We start from the raw sequence: 19,146 nt of genomic DNA, 5'->3' as shown, positions 1-19,146 counted from the left end.
TCTCGAGAGAATTGTTCTTTCGAACAGGTTCTTTTTAATGATTCATTCGAACCGAATCGCACAGCGTTTGTAAATCACAGGCGTAAAACTGTGAGGTAGCAGACAAAGTCGTCGAAAACACAGACAATCCGCGAAGAATACAGTGTCTAAAATGTATTAACCACAAAAGTAAAACGATTCGTTTTTCTGTTCACTGAAACGAACCAATTCGCTAAAATGAAACGGACCTCCCAGTGCTTCCTACCATCTGTTCGGAGCGAGCCGCGGGACGCCCCCTGCTGTCTGATGCACGAAAGGTTCTGGGCAAGTTTCACACAACCCTGAGCGACTCCTCAAAGCAACGTGTGTTGGAATTTGATTCGGGTGATGCTCTCAACAGCGGGTTTCGTATGGTTATCGCTTGTGACCTGAAAGCTGCCGTTTTGCCCGTTCCGAGGTAAAATGAGCAGCACGGAAATCCAGGAGTTGGGAGAGGAGCCCTGCTTTCGCCTGGAGCACCTACCGGGCAAGAGCCCGCACCTAGCGGACAAGGCGTCTCCGCAGGTGAACAGCAGCTGGGATGCGCCTCAAGTGACGGCCAACGGGGTCCATGACATCGAGGATCGGATTTTACGAATTACAGGCTATTACGGCTATAACCCCGGGTACTCCAGCCACAGAAGTAAGTGTTTAAAAACACATGCAATAACACTTGTGATAGTAATGGTGTCGAGATCAAGTCACGGCTGTCTGCTCATTGCATGGTGGCCTTGAACGATGAATCTAAAGGTTGTGAATGTGGAAGAAACACAATGTGGACTGTCTCGTTTTGTTTGTAGGTGCTTTGTTCACAAGTTATGTCCTTGCTGCATAAATCTGATCAACACATGAATTATTGGGTACAACTTTTTGTCTAAGTTTTAGAACAGGATAGAATGTAGGCTAGAATAAAACAGCCCTGATGGGATGGATGAAATAACAGGATATATATACACTTTACAGTAAGGTTCATTAGTTAACATGAACTAATAATGAACTGCCCTTATAAACAATTTATTTATCTTTGTTAATGTTAATTTCAACATTTACTAATGCATTATTAAAATCTTGTTAACATTAGTTAATGCACTGTGAACTAAAAAGAACAAACCATGAACAGCTGGATTTTTATGAACTAACTTTAACAAAGATGAACTAATGCTGAACAGAGGTGTTGTTCAGGGTTACTTCATGTTAACTTATGCATTAACTAATGAATACAACCTTATTGTAAAGTGTTACCACTTTGCAGCTAGATAGTTTAGATCCATCAGTGAAGTAATTTATGTCAACAAATATAAATATTTTACAAATGTCACTGTAGACAATTGGTGGTAGGCTAAATACATAAGATTTTATTTGCTTATGATTTATGAAATCATATAGCAATGATAATAAGCCATTTTGATTTAGCCAGATGTGTGGTCAGACTGAATGCAACAGTAGACACTGATTTACTGAACACCTAATGACAATGTGAATGGAGTCATGATTGGATACTAATTATAGGTCTTTCCTGAATTTCAATACCCTCAGTCTATTGCAATGCAATCGAAAGACTCTTGACACAGGACAGATTTAAGGTTTCGCTTTTGTTAGCAGCATGCAGGATTTTAATTTAATACATGAGCTGTGATGTCTCTGGTGTGCCGTTATTACACTGCTGCAGTATGTAAATATATGAATCATGTCTAATGAATATTAGTATGTATGTGTGCATGCTTTTGTGTCCCAGAGGACGATGGATGATAATGATAACTCTATACTGCATTCATTGCCATGTGCATCACACATAATGGGCTGTGCCAGATATGCCAATTAAACGGGGACAATCATATTGAAATGGCTTTTCAAATTAAGGTGATTCACACACACAAAAAAAGATATTTTTATGAGCGCTTAAATTGACTGTTCTCAGCTGCCAAATATCACCCGAAAAGGTTTTTCTGAAGTTTTTTTTTATTTTTTATGCAAAGGTGTCACATTGATATGTTTCCTCTGAGATTATGCCATGCTCATCACTGTTTTAAGACCTGACTCAGCACCGGTGTTGGAGAAAGTTACTTTGGTAGCACTTTATTTTACAGTCCTGTTCCCCATGTACATACTATGTACTTATTATAAGAATTACAATAACTGGGTAATAACTAGGTACTAATCCTGAACCTACACTGTAAAAATAATTCAGGTCTCCAATTGAAAATTTTCTAGTGACCAATCACATCTCAATTTTTCAGTTGGCTAAATTGAATTTCTGTGAATTGATGCAATTTAATTCACAGAAATTAAATTTGGCCAACTAAAAAATTTAGATGTGATCGGTCACTAGAAAATGTTCAATTGGAGACCTGATTTTTTTTTACAGTGTAGGTCATTGAATCTTTGATTCAACCGATTCATTAAAACGCTGAATCATTCACTAACACACGCTGTTGCTGTGAGACGGGTTACGGTTCTGCTGTGATATTTGTTTGGAACTATTTTCGCTGCTGAAATAGAACAAAAACAGTCCATATTGCATCTAAAATGTAAGTGACTTAATGTTAAATAATTGTTTATGGAACTTGCGTATGAAATCAGTGTCATTTTCAGTCGTGATGGTATTCAGGAAAACAACACTCTTGTTAGTGTAATGTTGCTTAACTGTCTCATATGTTATAAATATAAAAACTACACAATTTTAACCGTGTATGTTAACTGAGTTTCTTTGTATGAGTGGCGCTCATTTGTTTTCGATTTTCTCCTCGAGAGGCTGCGCGAGCCTCAACAGCACAACCTTGTAAGTTCGTTTTTTATATTATTATCCACTATCGATCTCAACTTACACTAACTAAATGCAGAATCATTATTGCACTTTGGTGATTCCCTAGTTATTTTTTGTTTTGAAGTTTTAACCAGGACACTTGTCCGTCGGGCAAGTAAAATTATTTTTCACTTGCCCCTTCAAAAAGTCCACTTGTCCTGGACAAGCGTTAATGTCGAGCCCTGACTTGCGTGTGCTTTTTCAGCTTTTTCCTTGCAGCCTGCAGCCTTGGCTCAAACAAAGTGTGTCTTTCCTCTTGTGACAACAGCCACGTGTCGAGAAGCAAGAACAAGATCTGTTGTATGTCCTCCATTGTTGTTTACTGTGTCGCTTTCTTCTTTGCGCGAGAATGAAGTCGATCGCTACACCACGCCTATTTAAGGGTACTGTTGCCGGTGGAAACGCAAGCTGGATCAGGATTTATGGTCCCGAATTGTACTGTACTGAACCGAACCGTACAGCATTGCTCGCTTGGAAAGAGGCATAAGAATATCCTGTAAGTTTCAGAACTGAAAACTTCTGTGTTAGTCCAAAAACAGCTTGTTACCAAGGGCAGGAATGTGCCTATCTATAGAAATGAAAGACCACCTCTGCAGAAGAAATTCAATGCCTACACTGTTAGACATTTCTGTAATTTGTACAGTTATTTACTATATATCACCCAGTATAATACTGTAAATTCTCTTTACAGTAAATAACTGTAATTCCCGTTGCATCATGGGTATGTTCTATGACGTCAAACACCAAATACAGTGATTTCCTGTATTTTAAAAAAATAAAGTATAATACTGTATTTACCACAACGGCCTATTTGGCACAATTGGGATCGACAGGATTTGCTTTAGATTTATATTAGGAACCATCAGTGCAGCGTTGAAAGTTTCACCCGAGGAGAGAGCTCACGGTTCCAGAGAACATGAGAGCTGTGTCCGGACACCCTGCGAAGATTTTTCCATCCCCCGTGAGAACGGCAAACAAGCAAGGTAAGTGTGATTTGTACTATCCGCGGTTGTCTGCACCCCAATTTTAGCTTGTCAGCATTGGTGCTAAAAACTGAGGTAAATCTAACGTTTTATGAATTTATTGAATTAGATTAGGAACCGGTGCAGCGTTCTAAGTTTTGCCCGAGGAGAGAGCTCACAGTCCGGACAACATACTTTACATAACGTTAGGTTATCATTTGCTTAAACTTTGCTGCTAAAAACTGAGGCAAACCTAACGTTTTATAAAAAAAAAAAGAGTTTATTGAATTAGATTAGGAACCAGTGCAGCCAGCGTTGTGTGTAACGTTACTGCCCGAGGAGAGAGCTCACGGCCCGGACAACATACTTTACATAACGTTAGGTTATCATTTGCTTAAACTTTGCTGTTAAAAACTGAGGCAAACCTAACGTTTTATTTTAAAAAAAAAAAGAGTTTATTGAATTAGATTAGGAACCAGTGCAGCCAGCGTCGTGTGTAATGTTAACGTTACTGCCCGAGGAGAGAGCTCACGGCCCGGACAACATACTTTACATAACGTTAGGTTATCATTTGCTTAAACTTTGCTGCTAAAAACTGAGGCAAACCTAACGTTTTATTAAAAAAAAAAGAGTTTATTGAATTAGATTAGGAACCAGTGCAGCCAGCGTTGTGTGTAACGTTACTGCCCGAGGAGAGAGCTCTCGGCCCGGACAACATACTTTACATAACGTTAGGTTATCATTTGCTTTAGCTTTGGTACTAAAACTGAGGTAACATAAACCTAACGTTTTATTTTTAAAAAGACTTAACGTTAGTGAGTTTATTGAATTAACTTTACCAATACAATGAAGATTTTGTTTATCGAGCATATTAAGCGTACATTTAGGACGACGTTAGTTAGTAAATTAACGTTGGCCACTAGTTGCAAAAATAATGTCGTTAACAAACAAAGTTTACATTTGGATTGACATTATTTATTTGACATTTTAGATAAGAATACCAGGAGCCTGCATGTGCTGTGCGACACTGGAACTCATACAACGGTAAGTAACGTTAGTCCTCTTTGTTTCTCCACATATTACTGATAATTCAAAGTTTTTCTTGTATGTTTTAGTCGGGTCTGTTTAACAGAATCACACAATTATTTAGTTTTTCCACCTCTTTTTAGCTGTAACTAGCCATGTACCATGTTTTTTTTCATATATATATATATTATACTAAAATAATCCAAAACTGTGTTTGTCCAGGACTGACAGATTATAATTTTATTTTCTGGAATTGAAGCAGTCCTGGACAATTTTTGGATGATTTTGGCAGATGAAATATAATTTATGAAAAAAACATGGCAAAACTTTAGAATAATGTTGCTCAAGTGCAAACCTGAATACATTTCTGAACACAAAAGAAGATGAAGAATGTTTGTAACCTAACAGATTGAGGCACCATTCACTTCTATAGTAATTTTTTCCTACCATGGAAGTGAATGGTGCCTCAAAATTGTCTGTTTACAAACATTCTTTAAAAGGTTTAGAACAACAGGGCGAGTAAATGACAGAATTTACTTTTTTTTTTTTTTTGGTGAACTATCCGTTTAATGACGGACCATTATTCTAAAGTGTTACCAAAAACATTTAAAGCAAAGGCACTAAGGGTGATGAAATTTAAAATATCTTTATTCTCTTAATTTTCTCTTGCTTTAAGTTTTTTTCGTGAGGAAAAACCCAGAGGAGGGAACAAGATGCACCACCAAAACCAGAGTGAGTCGGAAGACCGGGGAAGTTGTGAACAGGAAGACAACTGTAATCAACAACAGAGTGTCATCCTTCCTTCGCCACCTAATGGAGTTTGAATGGAAAAACTTGGACTAGGTGAGACACTTTTTTAATAGGATATGTAATGTACACAGACACTTACGCTGCATTCACACAGGGCGTCATGCCGGTTAGAAATTTTGTCTGACCTGAGACAGCGCCAACGCCACGTGACAGTGACGTATGGCATCAAAGCACCGCGAGAGCGATTCGAGAGCAGTCGGCTAATACAGCCGGTGCAGTTTCTCCAGAGCGACTGCACGGACTTTGATGATGACACAGCTGTTCCACGATTGGCCAGATTCTCCGCATGACAGCGATCACATGTGTTTCGTGTTTATTCTAAAACCTTCAGTTCCTCTAATGCGCACAAATCTCTTTTTTATAACAGTTAAATCTCTTTTCATGTAGTTGCGTTGTTATATTGTCATGTTTATCAAAATAAAACAGATGAAAAACGTAGACCCCCCACTTCATTGATAGTGTAGGCTTGTATGTTAACTTTATTCTTGTACAAACACACGCTGTATTAAGTAGTGCATAAAGTATTACATGACAAAAAATGTCTCTGAAACATCTGTGCATTGACAAATATTGCATTTATTTCACTTCAGCTGATAAAGTGTGCAAACACAGCGAGAGCGTCACTGCGGGAAGCAGAAAGTGTCCGACTTCACTTCGCCGTTTGCAGCTCCTCCCCGCCTGCACGCGGCTACTCTCGCCGATTGGTTGCATCCGGCCACAGCTGATGTCCAACACACCTTTCAACTTCTGCCGCTTGCAACGTGAGTGAAGCGACGCGACGGAACCCACAATTCAGTTCAGCAACGCATGACGTCAACCATTCAAAGTAAATGAGAAGCGTCCCGTGTGAATGCAGCATTAAGTTTGAGGATACCTTACTAAAGCTAATGCAGTATACATGTAATCCATCCTGCAATAAAAGGTTACATTGTTGTTTTTGATTAAATAGTTTGTGAAATCATGTTGAGGTGATTCAGTAATATTACTTTTTTGGAGCATGTAGTTTGTGCTGCTGCTACTATTATGTACTAACAGTTTTCTTTAGTTTTTTACTCAATATCAATTTTGTTAAGCTAATAACAGAGACACCTCTCTAATATGCAATCAGGTTCAGCATCACTACAAAGTACATTCTTCAAAATATTCATAACATTAAATCACCAGCTAAAACAAAAACTGAACATTTCATTTCACATCTTCATGAAGGCATTGCAGGACTGGATTAGACTAGACAGCATACGTTGAGCTAGGTGTACCTCAAAGTGTTAACTGTCTATAAAATAGTATTTTTACCATTATGATGAATTGTAATGGGATTATTATTTTTTATTAAATTCCAACAGTGTAAAATGTTTGTGTATACTCAAATTGTATGACTAACTTCATATAATTCTTATCTAGAGGGACTTCTTGCCATAATGGAGCAGAATCCTGGTTCCTGTTTGAAATCATCCAATGTGGAAGATGACACAGATCGGTACAGACATGAAACTTGTGTTTGTGTTGAGTTGTGATAACTTGTTTCAGAATTAATTTGCTCTTTGTTTATATTTTATTCATGTATATGTGTATTTTGCACCAAAGTTACAGTATTCTTCAACCAACTATTTACAGTATTCTACCAACTATTTTCTGCAGAGTTTTTAAAATTGTAGCTCAAACAATAGTGTGTGGCGCTAGCAAGGTCATGGGTTCAATTCCCAGGGAAAACAAGAACTGACAAAATGTAAAATGTGTATCTTGAATGCAATGCAAGTCGTCTGCCAAATGCATAAATGTAAATGTAAATAAAATGTAAAATAAGTGATATTGAATGCACTCTGATTACTTTTATACATGATTTTCTGAAAATAAGATTTGATTCGAGGATGTTTTAAAGTGAACTTTTTCCACACATTTACATGTTTAAGTTAAAGCACTTAAAATGTTTTAAATAAAGAATTTTATATTTCATAATAATTGTCTGTTTGGATTACTTCTGTAGGATAGATTAATGTAAGAATTAATGTAATTCAGTAAGTATTAATTATTGAATAGGATTAGGATTAATGCACTGTTAACCAAGGTTTACAGTAACAGTACTGTATTACAAAATTACAGTAACATGTAGTTACTGTAAACTGAAATGCGGTTATTGTACTGTAAATCTCAAATACAGTAACTTACTGGCAACAGTGTTGCCAGTAAGTTACTGTAAAATCTCTTATAAATGTCTAACAGTGTACTTCATCATTGTAACTTTGGCCCCGCCCACTGGCATGTTAGTGAGATGACGAGGAGAGGAGAGGAAAGCAATACAGGATGGACTACAAATAACATTATCTTCCAAAGGATCCTAATGTTGTTATTTTATTTGTTTTCAACAATGTGAATGTCTCATTTGGGTATTATTTGCTTGTATTCGGTACATTTCACTGTGGATTCTTTGGTAAATCAGTCAGCAATTTCGCACTTGACAGTAATGCCACAACAGCATGTAAGTAATAGGGGTGTGCACGAATATTTGAATATTCGATCTGTAATTAATATTCGAAAAATAAAAACACTATTCGAATTTTACTACGCTGCTTTGCTGGCTGTAAATGCAGTGAATCCATGATAAATCCATCTAAACTCGCAGTTATTACTAAATCCACTGGGTGGCGCTGTGGAGCGGGTTATTACTTTTATTTGTATTTGTAGTGTATTTATAGTGTATTTGATCACATAATGTCTTTGTCTACCTCGTGATGTTTGGAATTACTTAGATGAAAATTGAAAATGATCTAACAAAATGGAGTTACTTTTGATAAAATGAATTATGATTATCGTTATATCACAACCCCAATGAATGAGAACTCACATGAAACACCAGTCGAATGAGGAAAGACAGCTGTCCATCACTGCGTTCACGAGTGCAGGTAAGCACAGGTGTTCACCGAGTGAGAGCGAGATGATAACATATATAATAGCAAAATGATCTTGAGAAAAATGCTTCCTTTAAGATTCGTCAAGGGTTTAAGAACAGAGAACTCAAAGTGCTGTTAGAAACTTAACACCGTTATCTTTGTGTCTCTGCAACGTCTGTCAGCGGGGCGCATTTCTCACCCGAGAATAATATCACCCACATGATATTATTGTTTTTCTCAACATGAAAATGTGAAACAATATAAACACGATAACCATATTCCGAATCGAGTGTATATGTACGTTCTGCACGATAACTGGCGCGCAAGTTCATTTACACTGAAGTCTCACAGCAGCCAGTCACAGCAGTGGGCGTTTACACTGAAGTCTCACAGCAGCCAATCACAGCAGTGGGCGTTTACACTGAAGTCTCACAGCAGCCAATCACAGCAGTGGGCGTTTACACTGAAGTCTCACAGCAGCCAATCACAGCAGTGGGCGTTTACACTGAAGTCTCACAGCAGCCAATCACAGCAGTGGGCATTTACACTGAAGTCTCACAGCAGCCAATCACAGCAGTGGGCGTTTACACTGAAGTCTCACAGCAGCCAATCACAGCAGTGGGCGTTTACACTGAAGTCTCACAGCAGCCAATCACAGCAGTGGGCGTTTATACTGAAGTCTCACTGCAGCCAATCACAGCAGTGGGCGTTTACACTGAAGTCTCACAGCAGACACGCCCCTTCAAACAGAGCGTTCAAATCAGAGGGCTAAAATCAGGGTAGGAAAAATGCCTTTTATTTCTAAATGATGGCCATTTTTGATGTAAACTTGACTATTTTTGAAGTTACTAGTTACTAGAAAAAGTAATCTGATTACGTAACTCACATTACTTGTAATGTGTTACCCCAACACTGCTCAGAAGTACAGTATATGTAATGAATTAAAGTGTCAGTCATAGACAGACAAGGAGAATAATGTGAAAGCATTATTTAACAGAACCAGCTGTAATCACCATTCATCTCAAAAAAGCTTTGTCTGTACACTTTGTTAATTTCATGAAAGTCCAAAATTGATGCGTCTTTTATATAATGACAGTTGAACACTTAGATGTTTTCTAAGTGCAACGTGGTATTAAAGAGCAGGATTAATTGGATTGTGAAAAGAGTCTAAAAATCTACTTTAAAAGTGAACCTGAGACACCTCTGGCAGGCTGTTTGACTGGGACAAGGAGGTCAAGAGCATCTCAAAGTTTCAGTAGAAATTCATATTCCAGTTTAATTTGATAATTACAGTTTCAAAAAGCAACATATAATATTTTTGTATTATTATACTATAATTTATATGTGTTCATTACAAATGAAACATTTATTAATTAATATAATTGTTTTCTGTGGATAATGTTCTAACACATTCAGTTCATTTTAAGGAATTCAAGCTAAATAAAATGCTAAGTATTGCACTGGCCATTGTGTTTGGGTGACACTCATAGTGTAATGTATGTGCATAGCTACACTGCCCTGCAAAAGTTTGGAAAGGCCCCAGGCAAAGTGGGATTTTGGACAACATCAGCATAAATCCTTATGATTTTGTGAGGAGTTTACATTGATAAAGGACAACACCAAGTATGTTATTTAATACCCATTTTATTAAATAAAAAATAAATCCACAAAAGTAATAGAGCTATTGATAAATCATCTCTAAACTGTGTTCTGGCTGGTCTGTTGTCTACTAACTTTAATTGGAAAACAATCAGTTAAGCTATAAAGGTGTGTGACTCAAAAGAACATGATTTAGTCCAGTAATCAGGCATTAAAGCTGCAAAAGAGCCATGATGTGCAGCCTGTAATTCCATTTGTGTCATTAACAAGAGAACCATTATTCTGTTATAACAGTGACAATTGCAAGTTACTTGCATTCAAACCAAGAAGGGAGAATGGTAATGTTTTATGCAAATATATTGTCCAAAACCACACTTTGTCTAAGGTGTTTCCAAAGTTTTGGAGGGAACTGGTGGCAGATTTATATATCACTCAAAAAAGTAAATAAATGTGTGTCTAATATATATATATATATATATATATATATATATATATATATATATATATATATATATATATATATATATATATATATATATATATATATATATATATATATATATATTGATATATATTGATATATATATATATATATTGATATATATATTGATATATTGATTTCTGAACTCTTCCTAAGTTAAAACATTAGTTTTGTGTGGTTTAAAAATGTCTGAAAACATGTCTTTTTTCTGGGGGGGGGGGTGCTCTTAATGACAAAATATTTAGTTGTCAGTAGTTTGTACAATAAATCAAAAATGTTCTCAAACAGATACATATAATTAAACAAATTTAAAAATATTTTTTTCCAAAGCTGTATATATAACTCAATAGGATTTTTCCATTGGCTTTTGTATTATTGTAGAAAATAAGCTCTTTGACCAGCAAAAGTTTACGATTCTTTCAAGTTTTGCTTATTATGATAATATTCACTAAATACAATCGGCAGAAATAAAAAGCTAAATGTAGGTAGGCTATAAACAAACTACACCACAGTTGTGTGACACCACTTCCAAACAACTTTCAACATTTCAACTTGTTAGGCTATAAAAATGGATGACGTCAATGTCCTTGACAACCTCTGTAGTTCCATTTAGCCACTTGTTAGCAAAAAGTAAAAGCTTTAAAGAAAAAATCACAAGGAGGTATTACCAGGACTTGAATTGTGCAGGAACAGGGACAAATATATCTATATCTATATCTTGAGGGAGCTTGTTGTGATGGAGTTATTTGTGTTGTTGGACATCATTTTATTAAATACTGCAAGGAGACTATCTGGCGGGAGTAAGAATTCAGCACAACACCGGCAGTCTTCATAATACCTGCAAGCGCCCACGTGCAAAATGACTATGACTAAAGTTTAAACTTCTAAAATTCGATACGAATGTCAAGGGCTATGTTCGTCAGACCTTTTGTTGGGCTTAAAGTTGCTGTATGTAATTTTTTTGACTGTACTAAAGCACAAAAATACTATACTATGTTATACTATCAGATATTTAGGAAACATTCTACATTCACATACTTGTTTCTCTGAAAAACAATGCAACTGCCAGTTATTCTACTCTGAAATGTGCGTCCCGTGTCAGAATGTCTGTTTTTGTTTTGGTCTGTGTGATCCCGCCCACTGCCAGTGAGATAATAATGCTGTCATAGAATTGTTTTAAATATTAACATTTTGTTAATTGCAGACATAAGCTGGGCTTCCATCCAAACGTAAAGCGAATCTTTTCGTTTGCAAAAAAATTAATAAAACAAATGCGAATTAGATGCGCTTCCATCAAGTTGTTTGAGCGGATGGTGGTGGTAATGGTAACCTTGTAGCCAACGGTAAATAAAACACCAAAGTTGTTTAGTCACGTGGGTTTAATTTCCGCTATGTAAGTATTTATTTGGGTGTATTTACATCTCCCATTATTTGCATTAACTCTTTTTCGTCAAAAAAAGTAAAAAAACTTCTCAAGCAAACGTAAAAACATTATTGCGAATTAAGAGATTCATTTGTTTGCCGTTTCCATCACTCGTTTCACATGGGATGCTTCAAAATGCACATAAAAACAGGGTGATGGAAAGAATTTGGGTCCTCTCGGGTCCATTCGGAAAAAAGCGCATTTATTTTAAATTACCCGAGGCCACTAATACGTTTTGGACCTCGGGTTTCCAGATCCAAGTGGACCCGTGTAGATCTCTAGAACAACCCTCTCCATTTTTTATTTGGACTGCAGTACCCATTTTAACCACTAGCTGTCAATATTACACACTGCACCTTTAATGCCATGGTGTTTTACGTGCACAAATGGTCACAACACATCATTAGTATCAGTATGCGATTTCTTAACTCAAGATTATCTGTGTCCAACGGATTACATTTCTATGTTAGTATATTCGCATGACCGTTTCCATTCAGGATTTCTTTTTCAAAATGCACATCAAAATAGTTGGATGGAAAACCGACTAAGATGTGCATATGTTCCGTTATCTTTCCCTACCCCACTAACTTGCCGGATCCAACCCCCTTGTTCCAGGACTTCAAAATGTACAAATTAATCACAAAGTATTACCAAGAATTACCAGAATAAAACGTGAAAATACACTCACCTAAAGGATTATTAGGAACACCTGTTCAATTTCTCATTAATGCAATTATCTAATCAACCAATCACATGGCAGTTGCTTCAATGCATTTAGGGGTGTGGTCCTGGTCAAGACAATCTCCTGAACTCCAAACTGAATGTCAGAATGGGAAAGAAAGGTGATTTAAGCAATTTTGAGCGTGGCATGGTTGTTGGTGCCAGATGGGCCGGTCTGAGTATTTCATAATCTGCTCAATTACTGGGATTTTCACACACAACCATTTCTAGGGTTTACAAAGAAGGGTGTGAAAAGGGAAAAACATCCAGTATGCGGCAGTCCTGTGGGCGAAAATGCCTTGTTGATGCTAGAGGTCAGAGGAGAATGGGCCGACTGATTCAAGCTGATAGAAGAGCAACTTTGACTGAAATAACCACTCGTTACAACCGAGGTATGCAGCAAAGCATTTGTGAAGCCACAACACGCACAACCTTGAGGCGGATGGGCTACAACAGCAGAAGACCCCACCGGGTGCCACTCATCTCCACTACAAATAGGAAAAAGAGGCTACAATTTGCACAAGCTCACCAAAATTAGACAGTTGAAGACTGGAAAAATGTTGCCTGGTCTGATGAGTCTCGATTTCTGTTGAGACATTCTGATGGTAGAGTCAGAATTTGGCGTAAACAGATTGAGAACATGGATCCATCATGCCTTGTTACCACTGTGCAGGCTGGTGGTGGTGGTGTAATGGTGTGGGGGATGTTTTCTTGGCACACTTTAGGCCCCTTAGTGGTGCCAATTGGGCATTGTTTAAATGCCACGGCCTACCTGAGCATTGTTTCTGACCATGTCCATCCCTTTATGACCATCATGTACCCATCCTCTGATGGCTACTTCCAGCAGGATAATGCACCATGTCACAAAGCTTGAATCATTTCAAATTGGTTTCTTGAACATGACAATGAGTTCACTGTACTAAAATGGCCCCCACAGTCACCAGATCTCAACCCAATAGAGCATCTTTGGGATGTGGTGGAACGGGAGCTTCGTGCCCTGGATGTGCATCCCACAAATCTCCATCAACTGCAAGATGCTATCCTATCAATATGGGCCAACATTTCTAAAGAATGCTTTCAGCACCTTGTTGAATCAATGCCATGTAGAATTAAGGCAGTTCGGAAGGCGAAAGGGGGTCAAACACAGTATTAGTATGGTGTTCCTAATAATCCTTTAGGTGAGTGTATATTGAGCTTGGGTTAACCACAGACCTTAATTCAGGCATTTAACCAAAAGCCCTTTCAAAAAACCTTTTGACTTTAGGATGATGGAACCGAAAGTGCTCTCATATGTTCAGTTCTAGGGGAGTATAGCTGATGTGTAACGGGATAACTGAGCAGTGTACTGTGAACAAATGAGTCCCTGCAGCTACTAACCAACCCATGATGATGCTTCTCTAGCTGGATGTAATTGCATCAGATCAGACTGGCTGAAGCTTTAGAACATGCGTATGCCTTCTTGCGCATCCTACAAAACAGTTTTGCTAAACTGTAAAATCTAATTAGTTAGACTTACTTGAAAAAAGCATGCCTTAAAAAAACCAAGTAAAGTGGAATAGGAATACTATGTTGTGTTAACAAATGCTTAGTTAGTATAGTTCAATTACACAAAAGTTCTAGTAACTGAAAAAGAACTGTAGAGAGTACTTGATCTTTTAATTTAGGTTTACTCTTGACTTAGTATAGCTACCATAGATGTTACCATTGTTGTGTTTTGCATGCTGAATGTTGAAGTCTGTGTGTGACTCAAGCCTGCTCAGCTGCAAGATATTGTTACAAATATAGAGGGTTTATGTCAACCCAATTAAAAGTTCCACAGGTGTTTATGACGTAAGTGTTAGCAATAAAATTGTAAATGATCATTACATGACATAAAGGGAAATATAGGTTAATTTTAAAAGATGATCTTAATTTCTGACTAAATCATTAACTATAGTTAATTATTCAGTCAGAAGCTAGGTAAACTTTTAAAAGCAACCTATTTATTACTTCTCTTCCTTTGAAACCAAATAATTGTGATTTATTGTTGCATCGCTGCATCAGAAAGAGAGTTTAATAATATAAATGTTCCAAGTGCCCAACCAAAGTGAACACTAATCACCATAATGGTGAGGATTTTCTTGTTTTTTTGTTTTTTGTTTTTTTTTGGCTTGACAAAATGGCACTCAAACCAATCAATTAAATTTAAAGGGGCACTTCAGTGCTGGGAAGATGAATGTGTATTTAAACGGTGTCATTTATGTAGTAGAAATGTGAAATTACTTTTGAATTTGGTGCCTTCTAGACCAGTGGTGTAGTCTAGTCTTTTGTAGTGAGTATACTGTGATTTTTTTTTTTTTCCCCTCCCAGCCTCATACGCACCCATCCAACATTCCAATTTATTATAAGCGACAAAAGACAGTCAGCTGATAAAACCTGTGCTCCAGGTTCCATATTCATATAGTATAATCATTCTTAAAGGTATAGTTCACCCAAAAATTAAAATTGTGTTGTAATTTCCTCACCCTCAAGTTGTTTCTCTCTTCTGTTTAACACAAAAGATGATATTTTGAAAAATGTTGGTAATCAGACAGTTGACTTCCACAGTAGGAAAAAATATAGACTATGAAAGTCAATGGGTGCTGCCAACTGTCTGATTACCAACATTTTTCAAAATATCATCTTGAAAAAGGTTATTGAAGCTATCCATTGAAAAAATGAATCTCTTTTCAATAGCTAATTACAATAACTACACTGTAAAAAAAAATTCAGGTCTCCAATTGAAAATGTTCTAGTGACTGATCACATCTAAATTTTTCAGTTGGCCAAATTGAATTTCTGTGAATTGATGCAATTTAATTAACAGAAATTCAATTTGGCCAACTAAAAAATGTAGATGTGATCAGTCACTAGAAAATTTTCAATTGGAGTCCTGAATTTTTATTTTACAGTGTATTGATAACTAATATCACCATATAGTAATTTATTGGTGTAAATGTTTTAAATTAGACATGTGCCAGTATCTGTAATGCAATATACCCATAATCTTATTAAATATAGGCTATGCTTCAGCTTTCATTTTATATTCTTAAATTTGATCTACAAATTAAATTAGAATAAGACACTGTAGGGCTGTTGCCAATTAAATAAAATCATTTACACTGAAAATGTTGAGAGATTGTTTTAAATATTTTTGAATATACAATTAAGAAATGTTGGAAATAAAACATTAAACTAACCCACCAGTAGGTGGCAGAATGTAAACGTTGTTGTTGTGGGAATATCTAAATCTTACCCGGATACAGCAATGCTATTTTCTGATTGGCTGTTCGGTAGCTATATTTTTTATTTGATTGGCTGGTGTCCAAATGGTCCCCAATAGTCCAAAAACGTTAGTGATTCGCAATCGCAACCACAGTCTATGTTCGCAACACAGACGGGGTGAATTTATGAATGAAAGTTCTGTCACAAAAGCAGACCCCCCCCCCACAGAACATGACTTTACTTGTATAGTATAATACAATATATCATTAATGTATAATTTCTATAGGTTCTATAGGTTTTTTTTATAAAAAAAATATGTAAAATTATGTAGATCACTTTTACTATTTACATAAGCTGCTTATACTATTTATGTAAACTGCTTTTATTTATATTTCATTGCAACTTTAAACAGGTCTAAGGAGTTTGTTGTTTTCATGTAGCCTTGGCAACTAGCCGACCTGAAAAATATGCACATGAAATGAAACTTGTTTAACTCAACCATAACATGTCAGTTACAAACTGTAGAGCGTGCAATATTGTCATTATGTTTATACTTTTGTTTTTTGGGGCACTCTCCCTCTGCCATGGCGCTCCAGTTTCTACACTGAGCTGATTCGGTTCGGGAGAAGAGATAAAAGCCCACCCACACTGACAATTGATTGGTTGACTTACCGAAACAAGCCAATCAGGATGCTCTCCGTCTTACATGCGCTTCATTAGGTGCACACCAGCACACACACGTAAGGTCTCTCGCTCTCTCTCTCTCTCTCTCTCTGCCGTGCGCGCGTGCACAGTCTGTGTCTCACATGCGCGCTCTTGCTCGCTCGCTCTAGATTGCGGGAGAATTTAACTAATTTGCGGGCATCAGGGAGCCGCTATAAATATGCGGGAGACTCCCGGAACTTCCGGGAGACTTGGGATGTCTGCAAAACGATGTTGTTACGTATCCACACGCTTTTTTAAGTGGGTATACGGAAATCCTTGGCCTTTCCTAGTGTGTATACGGCGTATACCTGCGTATCACGTAGACTACACCACTGTTCTAGACTGAGAAAAGACAGAAAATGTGTTTTTGTCTCATGTGGATGAAAGACAACAACTCCCAGAATGCACTTGCTTCGCTGCCCTACGAGGCCACTCCCTACACCAGCGTCATAATCATAATAATACAATAATTTCGTTCAGTTAGAGAATAAACACTACAATTAAAAACTGAACGTGTCTTTTCAAAAAGTGTGAGTGAGCCGAACGAAAGTCACAGGACAAACGCAGCAGCAGGAGTCAGATTTCATTCATCACGAGAGGGAAGTAAGAGCTGAGGTAAGCGTGGCTCTCATTCTCAGCACGTGTCCAGTCTGGCGCGTTTTCTGATCGCATATGGAAGCTAAACTTTCATAGGAATTCATTGAAAAGTTGAAACACTCACTTTGCTCTGCAGCGCTCCGGTTATGAATGCCCGAGTGTGTGTGAGATCTCTCCCCTGGGGGCGGGTTGAAAACATGCGGAACAGCTCCCTCTACTGGCTGTAGTCTCTAGCCTCTGGCCAAAAAATCCTCAGATGATGCAAAATGAAGATATTTGCGTCATCTGAGGATTTTTTCCAGAAATAAAATGCACAATTCTCTCGTCTCAGGGGCATATGAGGGGGGAAAGTACAATAATTCAAATATACTACAGGGTTTTACAAAGCTTAATCACTGAAGTTACCCTTTAACTTGGTTTTTCTGAGTAAGCAAGGAACAGTATGTGAATAGTACAGATTACTCGATTTTTACAATTAAGTTAAGACACTATAAGTTAACTAAAAAGTGTTAGTTAGAATCACTGTTGGATTGAACGGTGTAATTGCCCGAAAAACCCATCTTGCATAAGAGCATGAAAGAATCATCCAGCATAGCCTTTGCCAGAAACAGTCTGCCGGTGTCATCTGTTGTCTTCTAACCTCTCATACTGAACATGGAGATGCCAGAGTCAATGTGACCCAATCATCTAAATGTATCTGCAGCGAGTGATCTGACTGCAGACCACCTCGCCTAGAGAGCTATTTCTAGCTACAGGCCTAATGGGACTCCTCTCATCTACTTAGCCAGAGAGGTGCTGTTGACTGTGGGCTCACATGGGAGCTTTACAGACTTCAGAAAAGACAGCTGACGTAAGTAATCGTCCTTGAGCCCCCCCCCACCAAAAAAGTTTTAGTCTGTGTTGTTTTAGTGGCATTTGCATCGTATTTTATCTTATTTTATAGGTGACACTTTACAATACAGTTTCATTATTTAACATTAGCCTAGTTAACCTGAACTAAGAATGAATAATACTTCTACAGCATTTATTAATCTTAGTTAATGTTAATTTTTCAACATTTACTAATAAATTAAAATCAAAAGTTGTATTTGTTCCCATGTTCTCAGTTAATGCACTGAGATTAATTAACAAAGATTTATACAAACTGTAACAAATGTATTACTCATTGTTATTTCATGCTAGTTAAAGGGTTACTTCAGTGATTTAGTATTAAGCTTTGTATCAGTAGAAACCCGGTAGTATATTCAAATTATGGTACTTTCCCCCCTCATGTCCCCCTGAGACGAGAGAATTATGCATTTTTTTTCTGGAAAAAGTCCTCAGATGATGCGAATATCGTCATTTTGCGTCATCTGAGGATTTTTTGGCCTGAGGGTAGAGACTACAGCCAGTAGTAGAAGTTAGTTCCACATGTTTTAAACCCGCCCATAAAGGATGGGATCTGTACGTTAAATTATGTTTTATCAACAAAGCTCTGGAGGAGCACGTTCAGATAATTGACAAGAGTGTTGAATTACTCAGCGCATATGCCTGGTAACATTAGCATAACACGACAAGTAAGTTAGCTCGCTACTTTGCTAACTTTGCTGTTTTACTGCTAACAACTATGGGCCCTATCTTGCACCCAGCGCAATTGACTTTGTACACCGACGCATGTGTCATTCCTATTTTGCACCCGTGCAAAGCGCGCTTTTCCCTCCACAGAAGCACGTCGCTAAACTAGTGAATGAACTTGCGCTACCTGGGCGGTTCAGCGCAAAAAAGGAGGCGTGTTCCGGCGCAAACAATCCCTGGTGCTATTTTGCTGTTCCATTAAAAAATTGCGCCACTGACCAGAAAAAACCTAGTCTAAAGTCAGTGGCGCGTTGCGC

At 37.4% G+C, this 19,146-nt stretch overlaps 1 protein-coding gene across 1 annotated transcript in view; it reads left to right on the top strand.

Moving 5' to 3' along the window:
- Positions 1 to 284: 284 nt before the first annotated feature.
- slc35f4 (solute carrier family 35 member F4) overlaps positions 285 to 19,146 on the top strand; it is a 66,923-nt gene continuing 48,061 nt past the window's right edge. The window contains exon 1 of the mRNA XM_079833364.1: positions 285 to 661. Coding sequence (XP_079689490.1) covers positions 442 to 661 — 220 coding nt within the window. The 5' untranslated portion in view covers positions 285 to 441. The remainder of the gene's footprint in view (positions 662 to 19,146) is intronic.

This window comes from Gobio gobio (genome assembly GCF_949357685.1).
Source record: "Gobio gobio genome assembly, chromosome: 13".
NCBI lineage: Eukaryota > Metazoa > Chordata > Actinopteri > Cypriniformes > Gobionidae > Gobio > Gobio gobio.
The sequence above is the reverse complement of the archived record's forward strand: the minus strand, read 5'-3'. Positions and strand labels throughout refer to the sequence as shown.